At 42.6% G+C, this 18,989-nt stretch overlaps 1 protein-coding gene across 1 annotated transcript in view; it reads right to left on the bottom strand.

Annotated features, from left to right (window-relative positions):
* The window catches only part of MAN1A1 (mannosidase alpha class 1A member 1), a 110,723-nt gene that overhangs the window by 17,735 nt on the left and 73,999 nt on the right, over window positions 1-18,989 (bottom strand). The window contains exons 8-10 of the mRNA XM_054987735.1: window positions 12,168-12,283; window positions 5,281-5,500; window positions 228-400 (exon numbers count right to left, since the gene is read on the bottom strand). Coding sequence (XP_054843710.1) covers window positions 228-400; window positions 5,281-5,500; window positions 12,168-12,283 — 509 coding nt within the window. The remainder of the gene's footprint in view (window positions 1-227; window positions 401-5,280; window positions 5,501-12,167; window positions 12,284-18,989) is intronic.

Raw genomic sequence — 18,989 nt, forward strand, 5'->3', positions numbered from 1 at the left:
CAAAATTCAGTGTAATATTACATGATCAAATCCTTAATTTATTAGATAGAAGCAGATGTACGCTTATACTTCTCTGTAATCATACTTCCTTTTATTTAAGCACCATGCTACTTTTTTGCTATTAGCTCTTCAGCCTGGAAAAAATTCATGTTGTACAATTTTGAAATATAACTTTGTCAACATTAAGATTTTAAAGGTTAAGATTTTAAAGGCTCCATCTATTTTACCTCTACAGCTTCCCAACCCCATTGCCGATATTTTGGGTCATGGGTGAATCTCCACATATACATGTAGGTTTCTATAACTTCAGGTCGCAAGATGTAGTATTTCTCATTCTGCCTTGTAGCAATTGCCTCAACTCCACCGTCAAATCTAAAGGCTTCTGGTCCCAGCTTCATGCCTAGACACAATAATCAATATAGAACAGGATCAGCACTGGTGTGAAAGATTTTTAAGTCTTTGGCATGCAGAAGAACCATGTTGAGTTACTTTTGTTAGTTTAATACTACCCTGCAGAAACAACTTTTGCAATTTTTCAGCTCCAACAGTTAATGTATGTGCTACTGCTGCACAAAGTTCTAGGTCTCAATGGAGAAAGTACTAATATTTTGAAAAACATAACTAGACTTACCCATAATTTATAGACATTCTTAAGAGGAAATAATTCAGAAGGAAAATAAAGTATTCCCATAGTAAACATTAACATGGCAAATTGTAGCCAAAACACACTGCAAGTTCTCATAATAGTGATTGATGTATAATATTTGTTGGTTGAATATTTCTCTGAAAACGTCTAGATCCTCTCTTAACAGAAAAAACATATTTGAGAAAATGTTGAGTTTTAACATTTAAAATCCTAATTTTGCCAAGTACATAAAATTAATTTGTTGAATTCTGGAAAATTAAAAGTCTACTGACACACACCTCCACTCTAAACTGTGTATACTGAGCCAATGAGCCAATGTTTATTTACATTATTTCTTAGCATCTCTGCACATATGCGGCTTAGGTTTTTGTTGTTGCTGTTGTCCAGAACATTTATAAGCTGCTTCTTCGGAACAGACTTCCTCCAGATGGTTCAATGGTAAAATACAACAAAACCAAACAATCCATTAAAAAAGATCGAGGGCGTAAAGGCAGCATAAAAACAAACGCTGATCAGCCTAAGGTGATATCTGTAAAACAGTCCCTGGGCTAGCAGCAGTTCATAAAGCAGGTTAAAAAAGATGCAACCATTCAAAGGCTAATTTTTGGCCTGGTACCTAAAGGAAAATAAAGTAGGTGCCAGGTGAGCCTCAGGGATGGACTATTCCAGAGGCAAGGTCATACTGCTGAAACAGCATCATCTCTGGTTGCTACCTCTCTCCGCTTTGCAGGTAAGGGCATAGAGGGCAGAGCTTGAGAAGAAGATCTTAATTAGGTTGGATGATATAGACATATAACAGTGTATATGCAAGTTGTATGTACATTGTTCCATAGTAAGAAAATCTACAACCCTCTCCTACGAAATCTACAACCCACTCCTTCCACTTGATTATCTGAAACAAACTTCTTTGTCATTAATTCTGGTCTCCTGGTCTATACATAATTTCCGTTTGAAATGCTTGGTAACTTACTATTAAATTATAATGTAAAGGTAGCCTCTGTAGTAACTTTGGCCTATATTACCTTTTGCTGCTAACTAACAGCTGTGTATGCCTGCATTATACAGATAGAAGTTCATTTATTACTGCGCTGTTTATAACATTTATTCCACCCTTCTTCCAAGAGACTCAGGCCAGCATACATGACCCTCTCCATTATATCTTTAAAATATCCCGAGAGTGTTGGCTGAGGGTTATCCATTGAGCTATATGGCACAGCAGGAGGATGAACCTGGATCTCTGGCACTAAATATTACATCATACTGGCCCTGAAGTGTGAAGATACTATTCCACCTTACTGAAACACCTCTACTAATCATTAGTAATTGCAGTCAAAATCTGTACTCAGGAATGAAGTAATACTCTTAGAGACTGGTGAAACCTTTAAAATCTCACCGTAAAACACTTTAAAATAAATATATCTAACAATATAAATAAGTTTTAGAACACCATGTATGCTCTCTATGGATTTTAACAGGGGCATAAATGAGAGTAAGTGCGAGTATTTGCAAGTTTTCAAATAACTTTTGGTGTGGGAGTTCTGTCTAGCTTTTCACACATGCTTGTCAAACAAGCACACAGTTTCTGTTGAAACTGGTACAAATCTTGCTATAAAAAATGTTGACTTTTTAGTTAAGAAAACAGATTATAGACTGTCATACAGCAGCTTTCAGAGATACACTAATATGCATTTAAAAGGATGTTTTATTATAATGATATAAACCTTTTTGTTCACCTATTTTCATTGTTTGTGTTCTTTGTTTGCTTGTTTCTTTTATTTTGCTTTTCCACACTAATTATATACACAACTGATACAAAAATCAGTTGAAAAGATGGGAAAATGTGGTGCAAGAAAACAGAAAACGGCTTGAAAATAAAGACTCATGGGTTTGAATTGCACAAGGAAAACACAACATGGGGATTTTTTGAGTCAAAAGAGTACGGTTGTGAAATATGATAGCATCACCAATCTCTACTTACAGCAGCTAGAAGACTGCATCAGCGAGGTAGCTTACTGTAGAAAAAACATGACAACATTGCCTGCTACTGAGTGGGCTGAACATATTTATTTATTTGTTTATTTATTTATTGTTTCAATTTGTAAACTGTCCTCCCCCTGAATACATACAGCTCAGGGCGATGAACAACATAATGATAATGATTGATACAACATTCCATTACTTTTCTTCAAGAGCACAAAGCAAGCTTCTTCAGGGTCCTTTTTTTCTTGAAAGAACTCTGAACTCTTCCCACCCCTTAACATATTAAGTTAGAAATTACATGATCTTCTCTGAATGTGTTGTAAGCAGTCAGCCCTGGCCTCCACCATACTTAATAGCTGTTTGATAGCTGCCTGTGATATAAAAATCACAGGGCCCCTCAAGTAGGGATGTGCAAGAAAAAAAAATTGGATTTCCTGCTTCGGAATTTCTGAAGAAGGAAAAAAAGTTGGAAATAAGCAATTTCTGAAGTGGCAAGCAACTTTGGAAATTGCTTACTGACTGGCTTCGGTACGCTCCGTAAATATTCAGAGAACACTGAAAAGCTTTTAAACTTCCATCCTGGCCACTTACTTCACTCGATGGGGGGCGGGGGGAGAGGGGGTTCCCTCTTCCCCCTCCCATTGGGTGAAATAAGCAGTGGGGAGGGAAGTTTAAACCTACACTTTTCTAGCCCCTTGCAAGGGGCTAGAAAAGTATAGGTTTAAAAACCTACCCACACTCACTTGGCCCACTGCTGGAATGGCCAGGGAATCCCCTGGCCCCTTCTGCAGCAGGCGAAGGAAGCGATGGGGCTGCAGGCTTAAGCCTACAGCCCTGCCGCGGAACGTTCACTTGACCCACTGCACAAGAGGCCAGGGAATTGCCCGACTCCTTCTGCAGCAGATGAAGGATGTGATGGGGCTGTAGGCATCAGCCAGCAGCCCTGCCGTGGTGTGCACACTTGGCCCGCTGTGCAAGGCGCCAGGGAATCACCTGACCCCTTCTGCAGCGGGAGAAAGATGCGACAGGGCTGTAGGCTTTATTCTGTAGCCCTGCTGTGGAGCACTCACTTGGCTCTCTGTGTAACGGGCCAGGGAATCGCCCGACCCCTTCTGCAGCAAGCAAAGGATGTGATGGGGCTGAGTCAAGCCAGCTGCACAGTGCCACGAAAAGGGGCATTTTAACCCCGCTGGCTTGACTGAGCTGCCTGGCAGGGAACTCCCCGCCAAGCAGCTTATTTGGGGGTTAAAATGCCCCTTTCTGTGCCATTGTACAGGGGCATTTTAACCCCGGAGGCTTGACTCAGCTGATTCAGTGGTTAAAATGCCCCACCAAGCAGTTGATTCAGGGGTTAAAATGCCCCTTTCCATGCCACTGCACAGCACCATGGAAAGGGGCATTTAAACCCCTTGACCCGAAGCTTCCCGAAGTGATACAAATCGCTTCAGGAATCTTTGATTCGTGGTTTCTGAAACAGACCTGGTACACTGGGGCTGATTCGGAAATCCTGAATCTTTGTGAATCGGGTCCAATTGGGGTATTTTTCCTGAATTGGAAACCTGAATTGCACACCCCTACCCTGAAGTAATGCAGCCTGATATGCAGCAGGGGGAATTCCAGCCGGTGTTGCTGAGTCCCTCCCGGGAGATTAAGGCATTAAAGGAATGTTCATGCAAATACAGAGGACTGAGGTGATTTGATTTATTGCCTCCCCTGCTGCATGACCTGTGATAAGAAAGGGTCTTGTTGTGTCAACCCACTTAGCACATTCCAATACCCTCCTTCCATGATGAAATCCCCACCCTAAGTTCAAGGATCAACCAACCAGCACTGATAAATTTGTCTCTGGGAACATGCATTTTCATATCTAAATTCATCAACCCAGCTCCGGGGAGATTAGCAAACTGCCCGTTTGTGAGGCAGCAGGAGAGACTCTGCATTTCCTTTCACACACCCTGGCAGCAAGTAATCAAGGTAATCAAACCTTTGTAATTCCCAGAGATCGACCTTTACGGCCTTTGTTCCAATGGCTGATGGGGCTCCCCAGCCTCAGGACACATTTTGCCCTATATTATAGGGCCTAAAAGAACTAGGGCTCTTGCCCCATTAAAACTGTGCACACTTACTGGATCCAAGTGCTGCTCCCGTGGGGCCACTTCCCAAAGTCTCTTTCTGGCCAAGCACACTGAACGTTTGAAGCTTTCTTCCTCTGAGAACTACACTACTCTCAGAGACTGGTAAATATACTTCCCTCCTCCTTCACCCTATTCCAATTTCTGGCTAGCTTCCTAGGACTCATGTGTATGTGTGTGTGTACCAACCATTTTTAATTGCCTCTTGTTTGTATGTTGGTTTTCCTGGTTTTTCTTCTTTAAATAAAAATACTCTCTGACCTTAAAAGCACCAAGCCTCATCTGCTTCCTTGGGGAAAGGACCCCGTTAATACTGGTGGTTATCCCATAGTTACCCTTCTCACATAGCCTTGCTCCTTGCCCTAATTCCCACTTACTCGCAAGGAGCCCTATTCCAGGTAACAGTGTCACAAGTCTATGATATCAGGTGGAAAAACCCCCCTAAAAGGATGACACTATCCAAACAGACAAATTTAAAACAATATTCTGGCACAGAACTACTCAAAAGTTTTCAATGCTTACTTGTGCGATCATAAGACTCATGACACGTCCGGGCAATTTCAGCACCAAGTTCAATGTGGCGTTCAATTTTCTCAGCAGGAGCTCCATCCGCGCCCAGAATAAACATCCCTCCGGAAAAACAAGTCAGGTGGCCCATTTTGTGTTCAAGCAGGCCACCTTTCCACTCAGCAATGTACATTAAACCAGTGCCAGATTTCCTGATCAAATGGGTCTCTATGGACTGCAAAAATAAAACGTAATTGTGTATTATAGTGTGCAATAAATGTAAAATAGATATCTAAAAATTTCTGGCTAGGATCCCTTACAAATTTCCAATGAAAGAAGGGATTTCTATTAATGAATTAGGACTTCCTAACCTGCATCTTATGCTGTAGCTCCAAATGTCCACCATTCTATCCCTGGGGGCCAGGGGACCCCCATCCCCAGGAAGAGCTGGAAGTAAAGAACTGGAGGTCTTCATCTTGAGGGGATCGATGAAGATGCCTCCCTTTGTTAATGGAAATTTTCCACTGGTTCTAACCCTTCCTGTCCAGCACTACTTTATCCACTTCTGTGCGGATTAATAATTCGAATTCAGGAAGAGCAAAATCCTAGCCTGCAATATCATATGAGATTTTCATTTCTTATGCAATAGACATCTATTACAAAAAGTGCTAAAAATTCAGACATAGCGAGTGCCCAATCCAAGATACCCGTAATGGGGGCAGAGGAGAATAATCTCTCAACAGCAGTTCCATAGGATATTAGCCTTCAAATGGGGAATCTGAATATTCAAGGTCAGATAATAATCCCGGAGATGGAGATGTGAGATCACAATAATTTAATCAATGACTGTTTAATCAGATACACTCATGTTATGTCTCCTGGAAGGATCTCTAGTTAGCAGCAGGTTGCCTGTCCCTAAGAGGTTAGTGGACTCAATCTATAACATACACTTGCAGAGGAAACTTTCTAACCATGTGGAAGTGTCTCACTGATTGCTTTAAAACTTCTGCTCTATCCAGGGTAACATCAGAATCAGAAAGAATCCTGACTACGGTCAAAGTGAGCAGTGCACATTACTGATCTCCAGCAGATTAATGAGCAGAAAAGAACTGTGAAGTCTAACCTGGATGGCCATCAAGAACCACACAAATGAAGACTGATTTTGTCTAGTTGGGGTGAAGGAGCTGCTGGGGAAAGGTACAAAACTTCTCCTACAAACAAAATTCTTGAATTTAGCTATTCACTTTGTGAAGAGTCAGACTTGGATCCAGTGGTGTGTTTCTGTAGATGGGAGGATTTTTGCCCACAGAGTGCAACTTTCCCCCGCTCCCCACTGTTCCTGTTGAAGTTTAAAATGTCCCCAATATTTCAGGGGCATTTTAGGCTGCAGCAACTAAGGTGAGAAAGTTATGCTCCACAGGTGAAAATCTTTCTGTCCATGAAAACACACTGCTGGATCCAAGTCTCAGAAAGAAGAAAATAAGGTTTCACTTACTCGTAATTATTGTTCACTGAGTGATCTTCTGTACAAGCACACATAGGAGCTGTGCATTTGCAGGCCAGTCACATATGTTCTAAAGTGTCTCTCTATGCAGTTTATATAGCAGACAAGGACAATGTGCTTGCAGATGTGCTAAATCAATCCAAATCCCAGAACTACAAATGGTCCATCCACATGGACTTTCTTCACCCTGTTTTTACAATATGGGGATCTCCAACAAGAGATATGTTTGCTGCAGAACTCAACAAGAGATGTGCTCAATATTCTTCACAGGCAGGAAAAAGGAAATTGTCTCTTGGGCTTTTCAGATTCCACGGTTGGGCACCCTCCTATTTGCATTTCCCCCTCTTACTCTTATGATCCTTTGATTTTTGATTTAGCTCAGAAATATCTCCTCCGAGATGTCGTGGGAATTATGAAATGATAGCATTTGGTTCTGAAAATCTCAGGCCTTTAGCACTGTTCCATCCAGGCTTATGAGAAAAAAGGTCTCTCAAACACTTAAAGCAAAGGCTTTTCACCTTTGCTCTACTTTTCCTCTAACTTTAGTTTCTCCTGACTCCTTCACAAGCAGGCTAGGGAAAGAATTTAGGACAGTGAGGACCCCGTGACACCTTCAAGGTCCTTTCACATTTAACCGCAAGAGCATACCAGATGCCTCTCAGCTTGAAGCATTTCGCTTTCTGAGCACGCTGAATGAATGCCAAAGGCCTCTGCCCCGCAAGGAAAACTGATAAGCAGGAAGGTACGATCTATGGAATCCTTAGGCATGAGAACATTCTACCAAGTGATGTCACAAGCTCCCCTAGACACCTTTAAAAGAAGGTGACTGCCATTAGAACGGTGCTGACGCTCTGGTCAAGCGGCAAGAGAGGTTCCAGCTTGGAACCCCTCTGCCCGGCTAAGCTCAGTCCAAGGGGACCCTTGTTCGTTTCATGACTTAGGTTAAGTATTAAGTATGCCTTGTATTTATAAGTTAAAGTGTTAAGCTGTATTCTGACTTAGAGTGTAATGTTAAGTTTCTATCTTTGTAAAGACTTGCTTTGTGGTCTTAGTCTCTGTAGAAAATAAAACTCTGTCCTTTGAGCATTATATTAAGTGTGTAGTTTTAACTTTCTTAAGAGAAGGATTGTGAAGCATCCCTGTCAAAAGATCGCTCATGCAGAGGGCCATGGAACGAACAAAAAGCACCATGAGGGGGTTGGGGGAATAGGCTGTGTCCGCTTGCCCAACAGTGGTGTGGGATTTTACACTTTGCCCTAATAAAATCCATTCCAATCAGTTCCCCCCAAGCCAACCCACAGAAATTTTCACCACATGAGGCTGAGCAGAGGCTGAGGAAGAAGGCTGTTTAGAGCCTCTGGGCAATGCCTGCATCGGTTGGGAGTGGAACCAATGATATTTAGTATTATAAGGCGCATATGGCTTGGAGGAAGTTTTTGTCTAAGGGGTTTGGGTGTATGGGTATAATACCCAGAGACCAAGCTGTCAATTTATCATCTTTGATCTTTTTGAATGCCTCGTCCATGGTGGATGAAAATAGTTCTGTCCCCTCAAAGGGAAGATCTTTCACTCTCATTCTTTGGTGGAGGTTGTAAGCCATGTATGTCTACAAATTACAATTGCAGAGGCCATAGCTCTGGAAGAGCAGTCCCCAATATGTCTGGCAGTATTAATTTGTTGTTTGGAGAGCCTTAGAGCTTCTCCTTGTAAAATTTTTGCTAGTCTTTGCTTATCATTTGGGATAAGGCTTAGATACAGGACAAGCTTTTCCCATAAAAAGAGTTGATATTGGGCCATAATGGCCTCGTAGTTGCCAATTCTAAAGTTTAAAGTGGAGGAGCCATAAACCTTTGTGCCCAGTATGTCTAGTTTCCTACCTTGTTTATCTATCAGAGTTGAATGGCCCATGCTTTTTTGAAGGCCCTTGCCTTGCAGGGTCTTAGTGACAATAGAGCTGGCAGGAGGGTGAGTAAACAGGAAGCCTGAACAGTCTTGTTTCATTTTATACATATTGTCCAGTTTTTTAGATGTTGCCAGAGTCGAGGACAATCTGGACCATAAATCTTTCATTACGTGTAAATGTCACTGGTCCTGCCACTTCTGAATGAAAGACCTTGAAGACTGGATCCAAAGAGGTTAGAGCAGAGCGGGTCACCTCAATTTCCAGGGATCTCGCCATCTGGATTAACTGTTTGGTATAAAAACAGAGATCATCACTTTGAGATACAGCAGAGTCCTCTGTTAGAAACTCTGGTGGGGAAGGTTTGGAAGCAATATCTGATCAGACATTGGAGTCATTCTCCAAGTGAGTTATGGGATTCAGAGTTGGCTCCAGAACATCGATGTCTTCAGGAACCATGGCTGGATCTGATGTAGGCTTGGCCTTACTAGTTCTTGATTCTGGGTGAATGGGGACGTAACTGTCTTCATCATGGAAGTAATAGTGGGGAGGAGGGTACATGCCTGGCGATCCCTCAGTCCTGTAGGTATAGTAATGGTATGGTGAAGTGTATGGAGAATAACGGATCTGATGGTGGTTGTGATGCGCAGCCAATTCCTGATGATTGTCGCTTTCGGATGAATCTGAAGAAGCCTTGCATCTTTCCACGGCTGCATAGGGGAAGGTGGCAGTGGAGAAATAGCTGATGGCAAATCTAAAATCTTTGGGATCTCTCATGATGCAGAATGCTGTCTGGGCATTGGAAAAGGAGTTCTCAGAACTCTGGGTGACTTAATGCCACTGATGTGGTTGGAGGCGAGAAGGCCATTTTCCTCTTTTGCGACTTCGGGGTTGACTGTTTATTGGCAAGCTTTGCTTTGAGTTTAGCCATTTTTGAAGGCAGCTCAGACTAGCACTGAGGTAGAGCTGTTGAGGGAATGACTGGAACCGACTGGTCCCGTTCAGCAGCAATAGGTGCTAAGCATGCTGGAGAAATCAAGGAGGCCCATTCTGGCTGCTGTGGTCCTTTGTGTGCAGCATTAGTATTAGTATTAGTATTCTCAGAGACTGTAGCACCCTTCAGGCTGACTACAAAAAAGCTGCTTTCAACCAAGATGTCATGGCCCTTGCCCAGACAGGCATTTATTGTGCACATCAGATTGGGCCATCTTCATACCTCAATTGGGTACACTTTTTAAAGAGAGACTTTAAAGTCATGTCTCATTGATAACTAGGATACTGAGGAGCGTAAGCGAAGACACGTCTTTCAGCGGCGGCTAAAGAAGAACTGAGAAAGGGACCCACTTGCCCCACCTTTTATAGCCATGCTGGGGGAAGGGCAGACGAAAAGGCTAGGCTAGTGTCTTGCACCTTTAGGAGTTTTAGAATATCTGTGGTTGGCCTGCGCATGCGTAGTTCCCATATGACATGACAAAGAACAAAAGCAGGGCTGTGCATTTAAAAAAAAATCATTTTAGTCTTGTTTCATTATTTCAGAAAGGACATATCATTTTTCTGAAATGTTAGGAGTAATGGTATCATTTACAAAATACATTTGGACTGAATTTTTTTGGCTTCAGGAACATTAGGTACTGGTAAAGTTGGCATCCAGTTTCCCCAGGCCAGGTCTACTTCCACTTTTTTCAGTGGATGCTGAACTGGGAGATTTGATTTGGCTTCTGGAGAGTGGATGTCAAGTCTCCTGAAAATAGCTGAAATAAGCCCCAAAATGGGAACCCCCAATTTCAGGAATGCCTTGTTTCATTTCAGGTACTTCCAAGATGATACAGGAATTTCCAGCATTGTTTTGGATCAGAAATACCTAAAAGCACACACCTAACCAAAAGCAATGAGCGACTTCCTGAAAATCCCATTATAAAACTAAGAGGGTAGCAGGACGATAGGTCAAACATACAAGAAGACACCTCTGTGAACATTATTTTGACACTGTATGTAGGTAGAATGATGCAGAGATTTCACTGGTGAAGGGGAGTTTGTTTAAGGAGCTATTTACTGCTGTCCTGAGCCATTCACTATACATGCAGGCTGAACCCTTTTTGTGTAAGGGTGATTTGAGTGAACACAGCATTGAGGGGTATTTTTATTTCTGATTGCCATCTCTCACAAGCATAGTGAGAACAAAGAGGAGGAAGATTTTGAAGGTTTGAGAGCAGCTGTTTTTTGATGACATAAACCAAAAATTAATGCTAACGAGAATACGTATTTGATATTCAACAGCAGGAGGTTGTTAGTTGTGGTACAGTTTGTAGTCTGATCTGGGCATAGTATTCCTAATCACTTCCCTGATTTCTGTATATATGTCCTCATAAACCTGCTTCACAGTGACCTCAGCATTATACGCAGGGCTTTTTTGTGGCAGTACTCACCAATACTGAGTACCAGCACTTTTGAGAGGGTCTTTCAAGTCCTAATGGATGAATGGATGGAAACTGTTGCAACCTTATATATGAGTACTGACATAACCAAAAAAGCATTGATTATATGAATAGCTTGTACTATACACCTTGTAGGAACAGAAATATGGTCGCAGCTTATGAGGATCAGAAGGGGAGGGGTGAGGGTTTGCCGATTTAATTGAGGCCCCCCCCTACCCTTTTCTCCATAATTCTATTATTGAGCTCAGCCACAATTAATTAATTAGATTGTAACTGCTTAAAGGGGTACAGGCTTATTTAATGAACTACCTTTTATTAGAGCTGCATTTAGTATGGCATTTCATATTAATACATATATATATATTCTTAATAATAAATGATACATCTTCATTAAACAAGGACAGCTGTAAAATATGTAAAACACAACAGCCAGAGAGAGCTGAGCTTCAAAGTTATAGATTTTCAATATTCAGTTATTGCTGTTCACATAGGCGTAGGGAAAATAATACTGTAAGATCATTCTCAGTGTTTTGAAGAACAGGAAAAGTGTCATCAGAATGTTCCTAATTGACAAATTCTTTACACTTCCACTAATTTACTGAAATGCTTCTTTTACCGAGCAATTCTGAGGAGAGAGTTACACATTTTTTTGAGTTTTGCATTTTTTTTTTTTTTTGCACATGATTAGGCTTGGATTAACATTACAGTTTTGGAGAAACTAAAAATTGGGCATCTGGACATAGGTTCATAAGATAGGTACAGTCTAAAGAAAGTTAGGAGTAAGTCATTCTTAGTACAACACTTTATTCTTAAATTTATAAACTGAGAACTAAAGCTAAAACTTGCACACAAACCTATTTTAAAAGCTTTTATATAAGAATAAATCTAAAATATATTTTATGATTGAGAGAGCATTTTCCAATTCTTAAAACCTCTTGGGCAGTGCCAATACCAATTTTTCTAGCTTGTGCGTAGGAAATAACATCAAATAAATAAGTTTCTTAACGTCTTTTTCTTTGGATCCATTAAGTGGTGATCATAAATATATTTATACTTCTTTTACCTGAACAGCATCATAATACATTTGCTTGCCTTCTTCATCAGTCTTATCGGACATCAGCCATGCCTTAAGCAAATACTCATAAAAACTGTCTCCAAGTCCTCCAACTGAGACATGATCTGAAAAGCAACAGAAGAGGATCAATTGAGATTCCACTTTCAGTTTAAACACAAAAAACTACTTGTGATGCATTATAGACTAACTGCAATATAACTTTTTGTAACAATTCTCTAGCAAAATCAAAAAGAGTCCCAGTAGCACCTTTAAGACTAACCAATTTTATTGTAGTATAAGCTTTCGAGAATCAAGTTCTCTTCGTCAGACACATGATACAGAAACTGGTCAAATATAGAAGAGGAGGGAGGGAGGAGAGAGAAGAGGCAATTAGGGGGGGAGAGGGAGGGAGGGTGCAACCAAAACATTCCTTTGCTAGTAAATGTAAACATCTCCTTTTCGTGTTGGGGTCAGTTGGAGTTTGCCCTGTTAGTTTGTAGCAGCAAAAACAATTCCAATGCAGTATAAGCCTTCGATAACCACAGCTCTCCCCGTCAGATGCATCTGACAAAGAGAACTGTGGTCCCCGCAAGCCCATGCCAGGTGTCACTGGGCTCCCCCAGACCCAGCCTCTGTAAAGGAAATCTTTTACCTGTGATAATGTGATAACCATTCATAGTCCCTATTCAGTCCCAGCTTGACAGAGTCAAATTTGCATATGAATTCCAATTCAGCAGCCTCCCGTTGGATTTTGTTTTTGAAAGGTTTCTGTTGAACTACAGTGACCTTTAAGTCTTTGATGGAATGTCCTGGTAGATTGAAGTGTTCTCCCACTGGTTTCTGGACGTTTCCATTTCTAATGTCAGATTTGTGTCCATTTATTCTTTTGCGTAGAGGTTGGCTGGTTTGTCCAACGTACAGAGCAGAAGGACATTGTTGGCACATGAGGGCATATATCAGATTGGAGGATGAGCAGCTGTAAGAGCCAGAGACAGTGTAGTTGATGCCATTGGGTCCTGTAATTGTATTCCCTGGGTAGACATAGGGGCAGAGCTGGCATCTGGGTCTGTTGCAGGGCCTGGTACCTGTGCTGGTGACTCTGCTGGCCGATTCATGATTGTGAGTGAGAAGTCGTTTAAGGTTGGGGGGCTCAGGATCAGACACCGAGCAGGCAGCAATGCTCGCCCCTCTTCCCCTGGACAAAATCAGTCACAGAGCAGGAGGCAATCCCAGACCCCCCGTTCACCCAGCCGGGATCAGAAGTGGAGCAGGTGGCAGAGCCCATCCCCTGCCTTCACCCAGCCAGGATCAGGAGCGAAGCAGGAGGCGATGCCAGCTTCCGACTTCACTTAGCCTGGATCCGGAGTGGAACAGGTGGCAATGCCCATTCCCCCTTCAACCCCCCCGAATCAGGCGTAGAGCAGGCAGCAATGCCCGCCCTCCTTCATCCAGCCGGGATCAGATGCGGAGCAGGCAGCAATGTTCATCTCCCCTTCACCCTGATGGAGTCTGCCACAAAACAGGAGGCAATCCCCGCCCCCATTCACCCAGCTGGGATCAGGAGCAGAGCAGATGGCAATGCCTTCCCCCTTCATCCAGCCGAGATCAGGTGCAGAGCAGGTGACAATGCCTGCCCCCCTTTCACATGGCCGGGATCAGGAGTGGAGCAGGCAGCAGTTCCTATCCCCTGTCTTCACCCTGCTGGAATTAGACGTGGAGCAGGAGGAAAATCCTGCCCCCACTTCACTGGCCGGGATTAGGAGTAGATAGAGATGGTCAGAAAATGAACCACGGAACATAATTCCGTTTGGAACACCTGGTTCATTTTTATAGAAACGCGTTCTGAGCAGCCACATTTTAAAGAAACAAACAAACTTTCCTACTGTTCCGTTTTCCTGGTTTTAGCAGCAACACACATTCATTCCATCACCCAGGCAATGGTGGCAGTCTTCAGGTTGCCCCCAATCTGAGGCCTCCACATTTGATTGGCAGCTGTCCTTGGCAAGTAGAGAGCTCCCATGTCTGGCTAATCCAGCCAGGGAAAGGGGGGGGAGGGTTAGGATCTCTAAGGCAACTGAGGAGATGGGTCTTCAGCAGCCATGTTAACACCAATCTCTTCCTCCAAAACCATGTTAGGCACCTTTTTCTTCCAACCAGAGCGCTCCTGTGTTGTTCTAATCTTGGCTTTTCCTATAAATATGGAAAGCCATGTGACCTGGTTTCATTTTTCTTCTGAGTGGGTTGTAGAGAGCTTGCTGGCTGCCTGGCTGGCTGTTTTGCTAGGAGCGGATTTGTGGCCACTTCTTGCTTCTTGGGAAGGCACTAAAAATCCTCTTTTCTTTCTTTCTTTTCTTACTGGGGACTGGGGGAGGTTCTTGGAAAAGGGCGCTCTTTTCCCTTTCTTCCCCACCCCATTCCAATGCTAGCTTTTCACACACACCTCTCCCCAGCCTAGTCCTAGGCCTTTGAGTGGGACTGGGTTCTTGCTTTTCTAAGTGAGATTTATTTGCTTTTTCTCTGTTTCTCCCCCTCTGCTTTTTTGAGCTCCAATCTTCTGGTATGGTTTCTGGGGGTTTGTGCCACCCCTTCCCCAAGGAGCCCTTCTTTTATTTGCTTTTCTTTCTTCCTCTGCTTTTTGGAGGGTCTGTCTTTTGGAGGGTTTTGTGTGGGCCTCCCCCTCCAAGGAGACTCACTTTTCTGTAGGTTGGCTCCCTGTGTGTGTGCACTTGTGGGCACTTGTGTAGTGTAGTGCAGTTTTCCTCTTTTCTCCACATTCCTCCAGTGCCCTTTACTTTTATTTGGAGTGCCTCTACAGCCTGCATCACTGACTAGGTGGTGTTTTGGGGGGCTTGTGCCTCTGGTGAGCTAATTCACACCCGCACGGGGCTGTTTGCTCTCTGTGTGGACTTGTGTGGTGCAGTGAAGTCTGCCCTCTTTTCTGCACACTCCTCCAGTGCTCTTCACTTTTATTTGGAGTGCCTCTCCAGCCAGTGTCACTGGGCTCGTGCCTCTGGTGTGCAGATTCACATCTGCACAGGGTTGCTCAAACGTCTCTGCTGTGCAAACCATCAGCACATGCACTGTTTCATTTTATTTTGAGCCCCTTTTCAGCTGGGGACAGTGTCTGAGTGGAACTGGTTTCGGGGGCTGCCTGCTGACACACAACTACACGGGTAGCTTTCCTGTCTGCAGGCTTCCCACTTGCACGCTTCTCGAGTGCAGCTTGCTTCTGCTGTGCACATGCACACTGTCAGCACACAAACACTGTTTCATTTTATTTTGAGCCCCTTTCCAGCTGGGGACAGTGTCTGGGTGGAGTTGGTTTTGGGGGCTGCCTGCTGACAACTACACAGGTAGCTTTCCTGTCTTCAGGCTCCCCACTTGCACGCTTCTTAAGCTCGCCTTTGCGTGCACGCACCCGTATGGCTGTGAGGGCGGGCACAGGGGATGACACCACACAGCAGCCAGACCCCCCGCCCCAAGTTGGGAGGTTGCTGGCCGCCTTCCAACACCCGCTTGCAAGGAGGGGGTGGCCGCCTACATGACCCATACACCAGGTGTGTGGTCGCCTGTAGGGTTGTGCAAGTGGGCACAGGGGGTGCCGCCAGGTGGTAGCAGAACCCCGAACTCGAACCAGTTTGGGAATAAGGTGCGATTTGGAAGTTCGTGGTTCGTATTCTGGCAAAATGAGTGAACCTAGAACCAAGTGGTTCGGTTTTTTTCTGTTCTGTGCTCATCTCTAGGTGTGGAGCATGAGGCAATGCCCACCTCCCCTTCACCTGGCTGGGATCAATTACCGGCAATGGCCAGTTGCCTGCCCTCCCCTTTCTAGAGCCCACTGTGTTTTTTCCCAGAGCGGGCTTTGTTACTAGTAGTTTATAAGTGAATTGCTTTCAAGTTAGGTACAGATCTTCAAATGTTTCTAAGTGGACTGACACCTTTCCCCCAGCTGCTACTTAGGCTATTAATATCAACAAAGAAAGGAACACACAGAGTTCCCTCAGATTACAACACTTCACTCCTCTCTCTTTCCGCAGAACAGCTCTGATAAACACAAGGACAACACACACTGAACTCTTTCCCTCAAAACAATTCTGCCCTCTAGAGTAAAGCTACCATCGAAACATAATACACTTCACTCACCCATCCAGCCCCCTCTTGTTTCTTTTAGAGGCCTGAATTTTTAACTACAGTAAATGTACTTTCAAAACCTCACCTTAATTAGCAGGAATCAAATACACAAACTACTTTCAAGGCCTGACATTACACCAACCCTTGTCTCCCCTGTTCCTCTTGACTCCCAGCCTCAGGCAGTCCAAGTGAGATCAGTCTAATTTCTCTTTGAGACCCAAACTACATGCTATGGGGAAACCATACCCCATGCTAGTAGCTGCCTTTTGACAATGACTTTTCTTCTTGGCAACTTGCCCTTGCATCCCTCCTTGACAGAGAGTCACTTTTGTCTTCCTGTTTTTAACCAGCTGAGGGGCTGGTTAAATTCTTCATGCTAAAAATGGTTTTGAACCAGTGACTTGTAGGACCAGATATTGAAAGCCATTCATTTGACAACATTGTCAAATGGCTGGAATCAACTCTGGAGCTTGTCTCCAGTATCATCCATTTGTCAAACTAAAGCTGTTGCTTTCCCCTGCCTGAAGTAACTTCAACTTTTTATGGTCCTCCTTGCAAAAAAAAAAATCAGTTATTTATTCAGGACATTTTTCTTCCCTTCAACAACTCATGTAAGGTACACAAGACATTTCAAAATACATTGCTCTGTGAGCATGAAAGAACTCCAACCAAACTATTTCCCAACCCAATTTTACTTGGCCAATTTATCTTGGATCAACACATTCTATGGCATGTATTTTATCAGCCAAACCATAAGATCAGATACATAAACATTCATCTAGTGAGAGTCAAACAAGCCTGATCTGAAATACTTGGGTAATTTTGCAAATGTACTGTTCCATTAGTTCATATACTGATCAAATAATGACTGAAGGAGCTGAATGACATGCTGTGTAGGAGATCCAGGATCACGATTTCCCACTGCCTTTTTTAAAAGAAGTTCCAAGCAACCACCAGGGTACTTGAATAATATTCACAAAAGTGTACTATGGAAAGGAGCATTTAACCCCACCGATGCTTGCTCATGCCACGCCAACTTGTCACAAACAGGTATGCTATTTTGCCAATAGATACAACATCAGGGAATGTATGATATGGTACAAGTCTTTTTCTTGGATATATTGAACTTTACCAAAGAAACTCTCAGCGCTGTTACCTATATTGTTTTTAGACTAAGGAGGACCTATATATAATTGTCCCTTAGAGAAAAACCTCTTGGATCACAAATCAGCACTTTGAATTCCTCTGTTCTTTAAAAAAAAATAACACTTGCTTTTCCAGGTTGAAACCAAAGGAGCACAGAATCCACCCCCTGCCCAAAGGTCTTACCCTTCCAATAGGTTTTTTTCAACAGCTTGTGACCTGGTATTTAGGTCTCTTAAATGTTAACTTTGCTGTCACTTTTTCAAAGAAGCTCACTATGGCAAAATCGGCTTACCAAGAGCTTATAAATGCAACACTTTTTGTAAAAATAAGAATAAAGAAATACCGCATTTATTACATGAGTGTTTGCAACACAAAACGGAAAGACGCTTTCTCAAAAGAATGAGAAAGCTCTGTGATGGAAGGTCGATCTCTGAATAGCAGCATTTAAATGACCTTTACAGTTTCCTAAATGAATTACCTCAGAAACTCTTGACATTTGCAGACTAAATAGCACAAGCAGGGTCTCATCAATAATAAGATCTGCTATTATACCCATTATTGCTAGAGACAAATCTAATTGACCCATGATGTTACAAATCATTTTCAATTTATTGCCTAAAGAAATGTACAGGAATAATAGTAATAGTCCAGTAGTGACCTTCAAGAGATATAGTGCTGCTTGTTTAATGCCAAAATTCTATGCATATCTACTTAGAGGTAAATACTACTGATGGTACAAGGACTTACTTTTGAGTAAAAATGCTTAGGCTTGCACTGTAGCAGTAACAAAAGATATCTACCCACTTGCAGCTGATATAATAACATTTGATTTATATACTGCTCTTCAGGACAACTTAATGCCCACTCACATCGGTTTACAAAGTATGTTATTATCCTCACGAGTCACGACAATCACCCTGCGGTGTGGGTGGGACTGAGAGAGCTCCTAGAAGCTGTTACTGACCCAAGGTCACCCAGCTGGCTTCAAGTGGAAGAGTGGGGAATCAAACCCAGTTCTCCACATTAGAGTCCAACACTCTATAGTATATCTATCTGTACATCAGTTTTCTTTTTTTTAAAAAAAAAAATTTAATTCTTTTTTAACTTTTATTTGAAAATTTACAAGTTTACAAGGAAGATGGGGCAAGAACAATTGTGTCAGGATCAAAAATAGATATAGCAGAATACACTAAGAAGAGAAAGGTAACAACAACAAAAAAACACAATTTATATACTTAAGTAACTGTAAATATGACTATGTAAATATACGCCTTGAATTGGAGAAATAGTATGTAAGAAGGTGTGTATTAGAAACCCTTAGAAAGTTAGCTTCTTTTTTTTAACACTGGAGTATAAGTCGATAAAACCAAATATATCAATGTTGAATAAAGTTTGCAATGCGATCTACCTTTTGTTTTGCAAAAGGTCTAATTGTCAAAAATGGATTGATACAGTTGACTGGGGGCCTGTAATTCTTTCTCTGTGATAAACTCATAGAAGGGTAGCCATCAGTTTTCCTTTTTAAAGCTCAAAGTGATTTACATAAAACCTTCA

The sequence above is a fragment of the Eublepharis macularius genome, chromosome 1 (genome assembly GCF_028583425.1).
Source record: "Eublepharis macularius isolate TG4126 chromosome 1, MPM_Emac_v1.0, whole genome shotgun sequence".
Taxonomy (NCBI): Eukaryota; Metazoa; Chordata; class Lepidosauria; order Squamata; family Eublepharidae; genus Eublepharis; species Eublepharis macularius.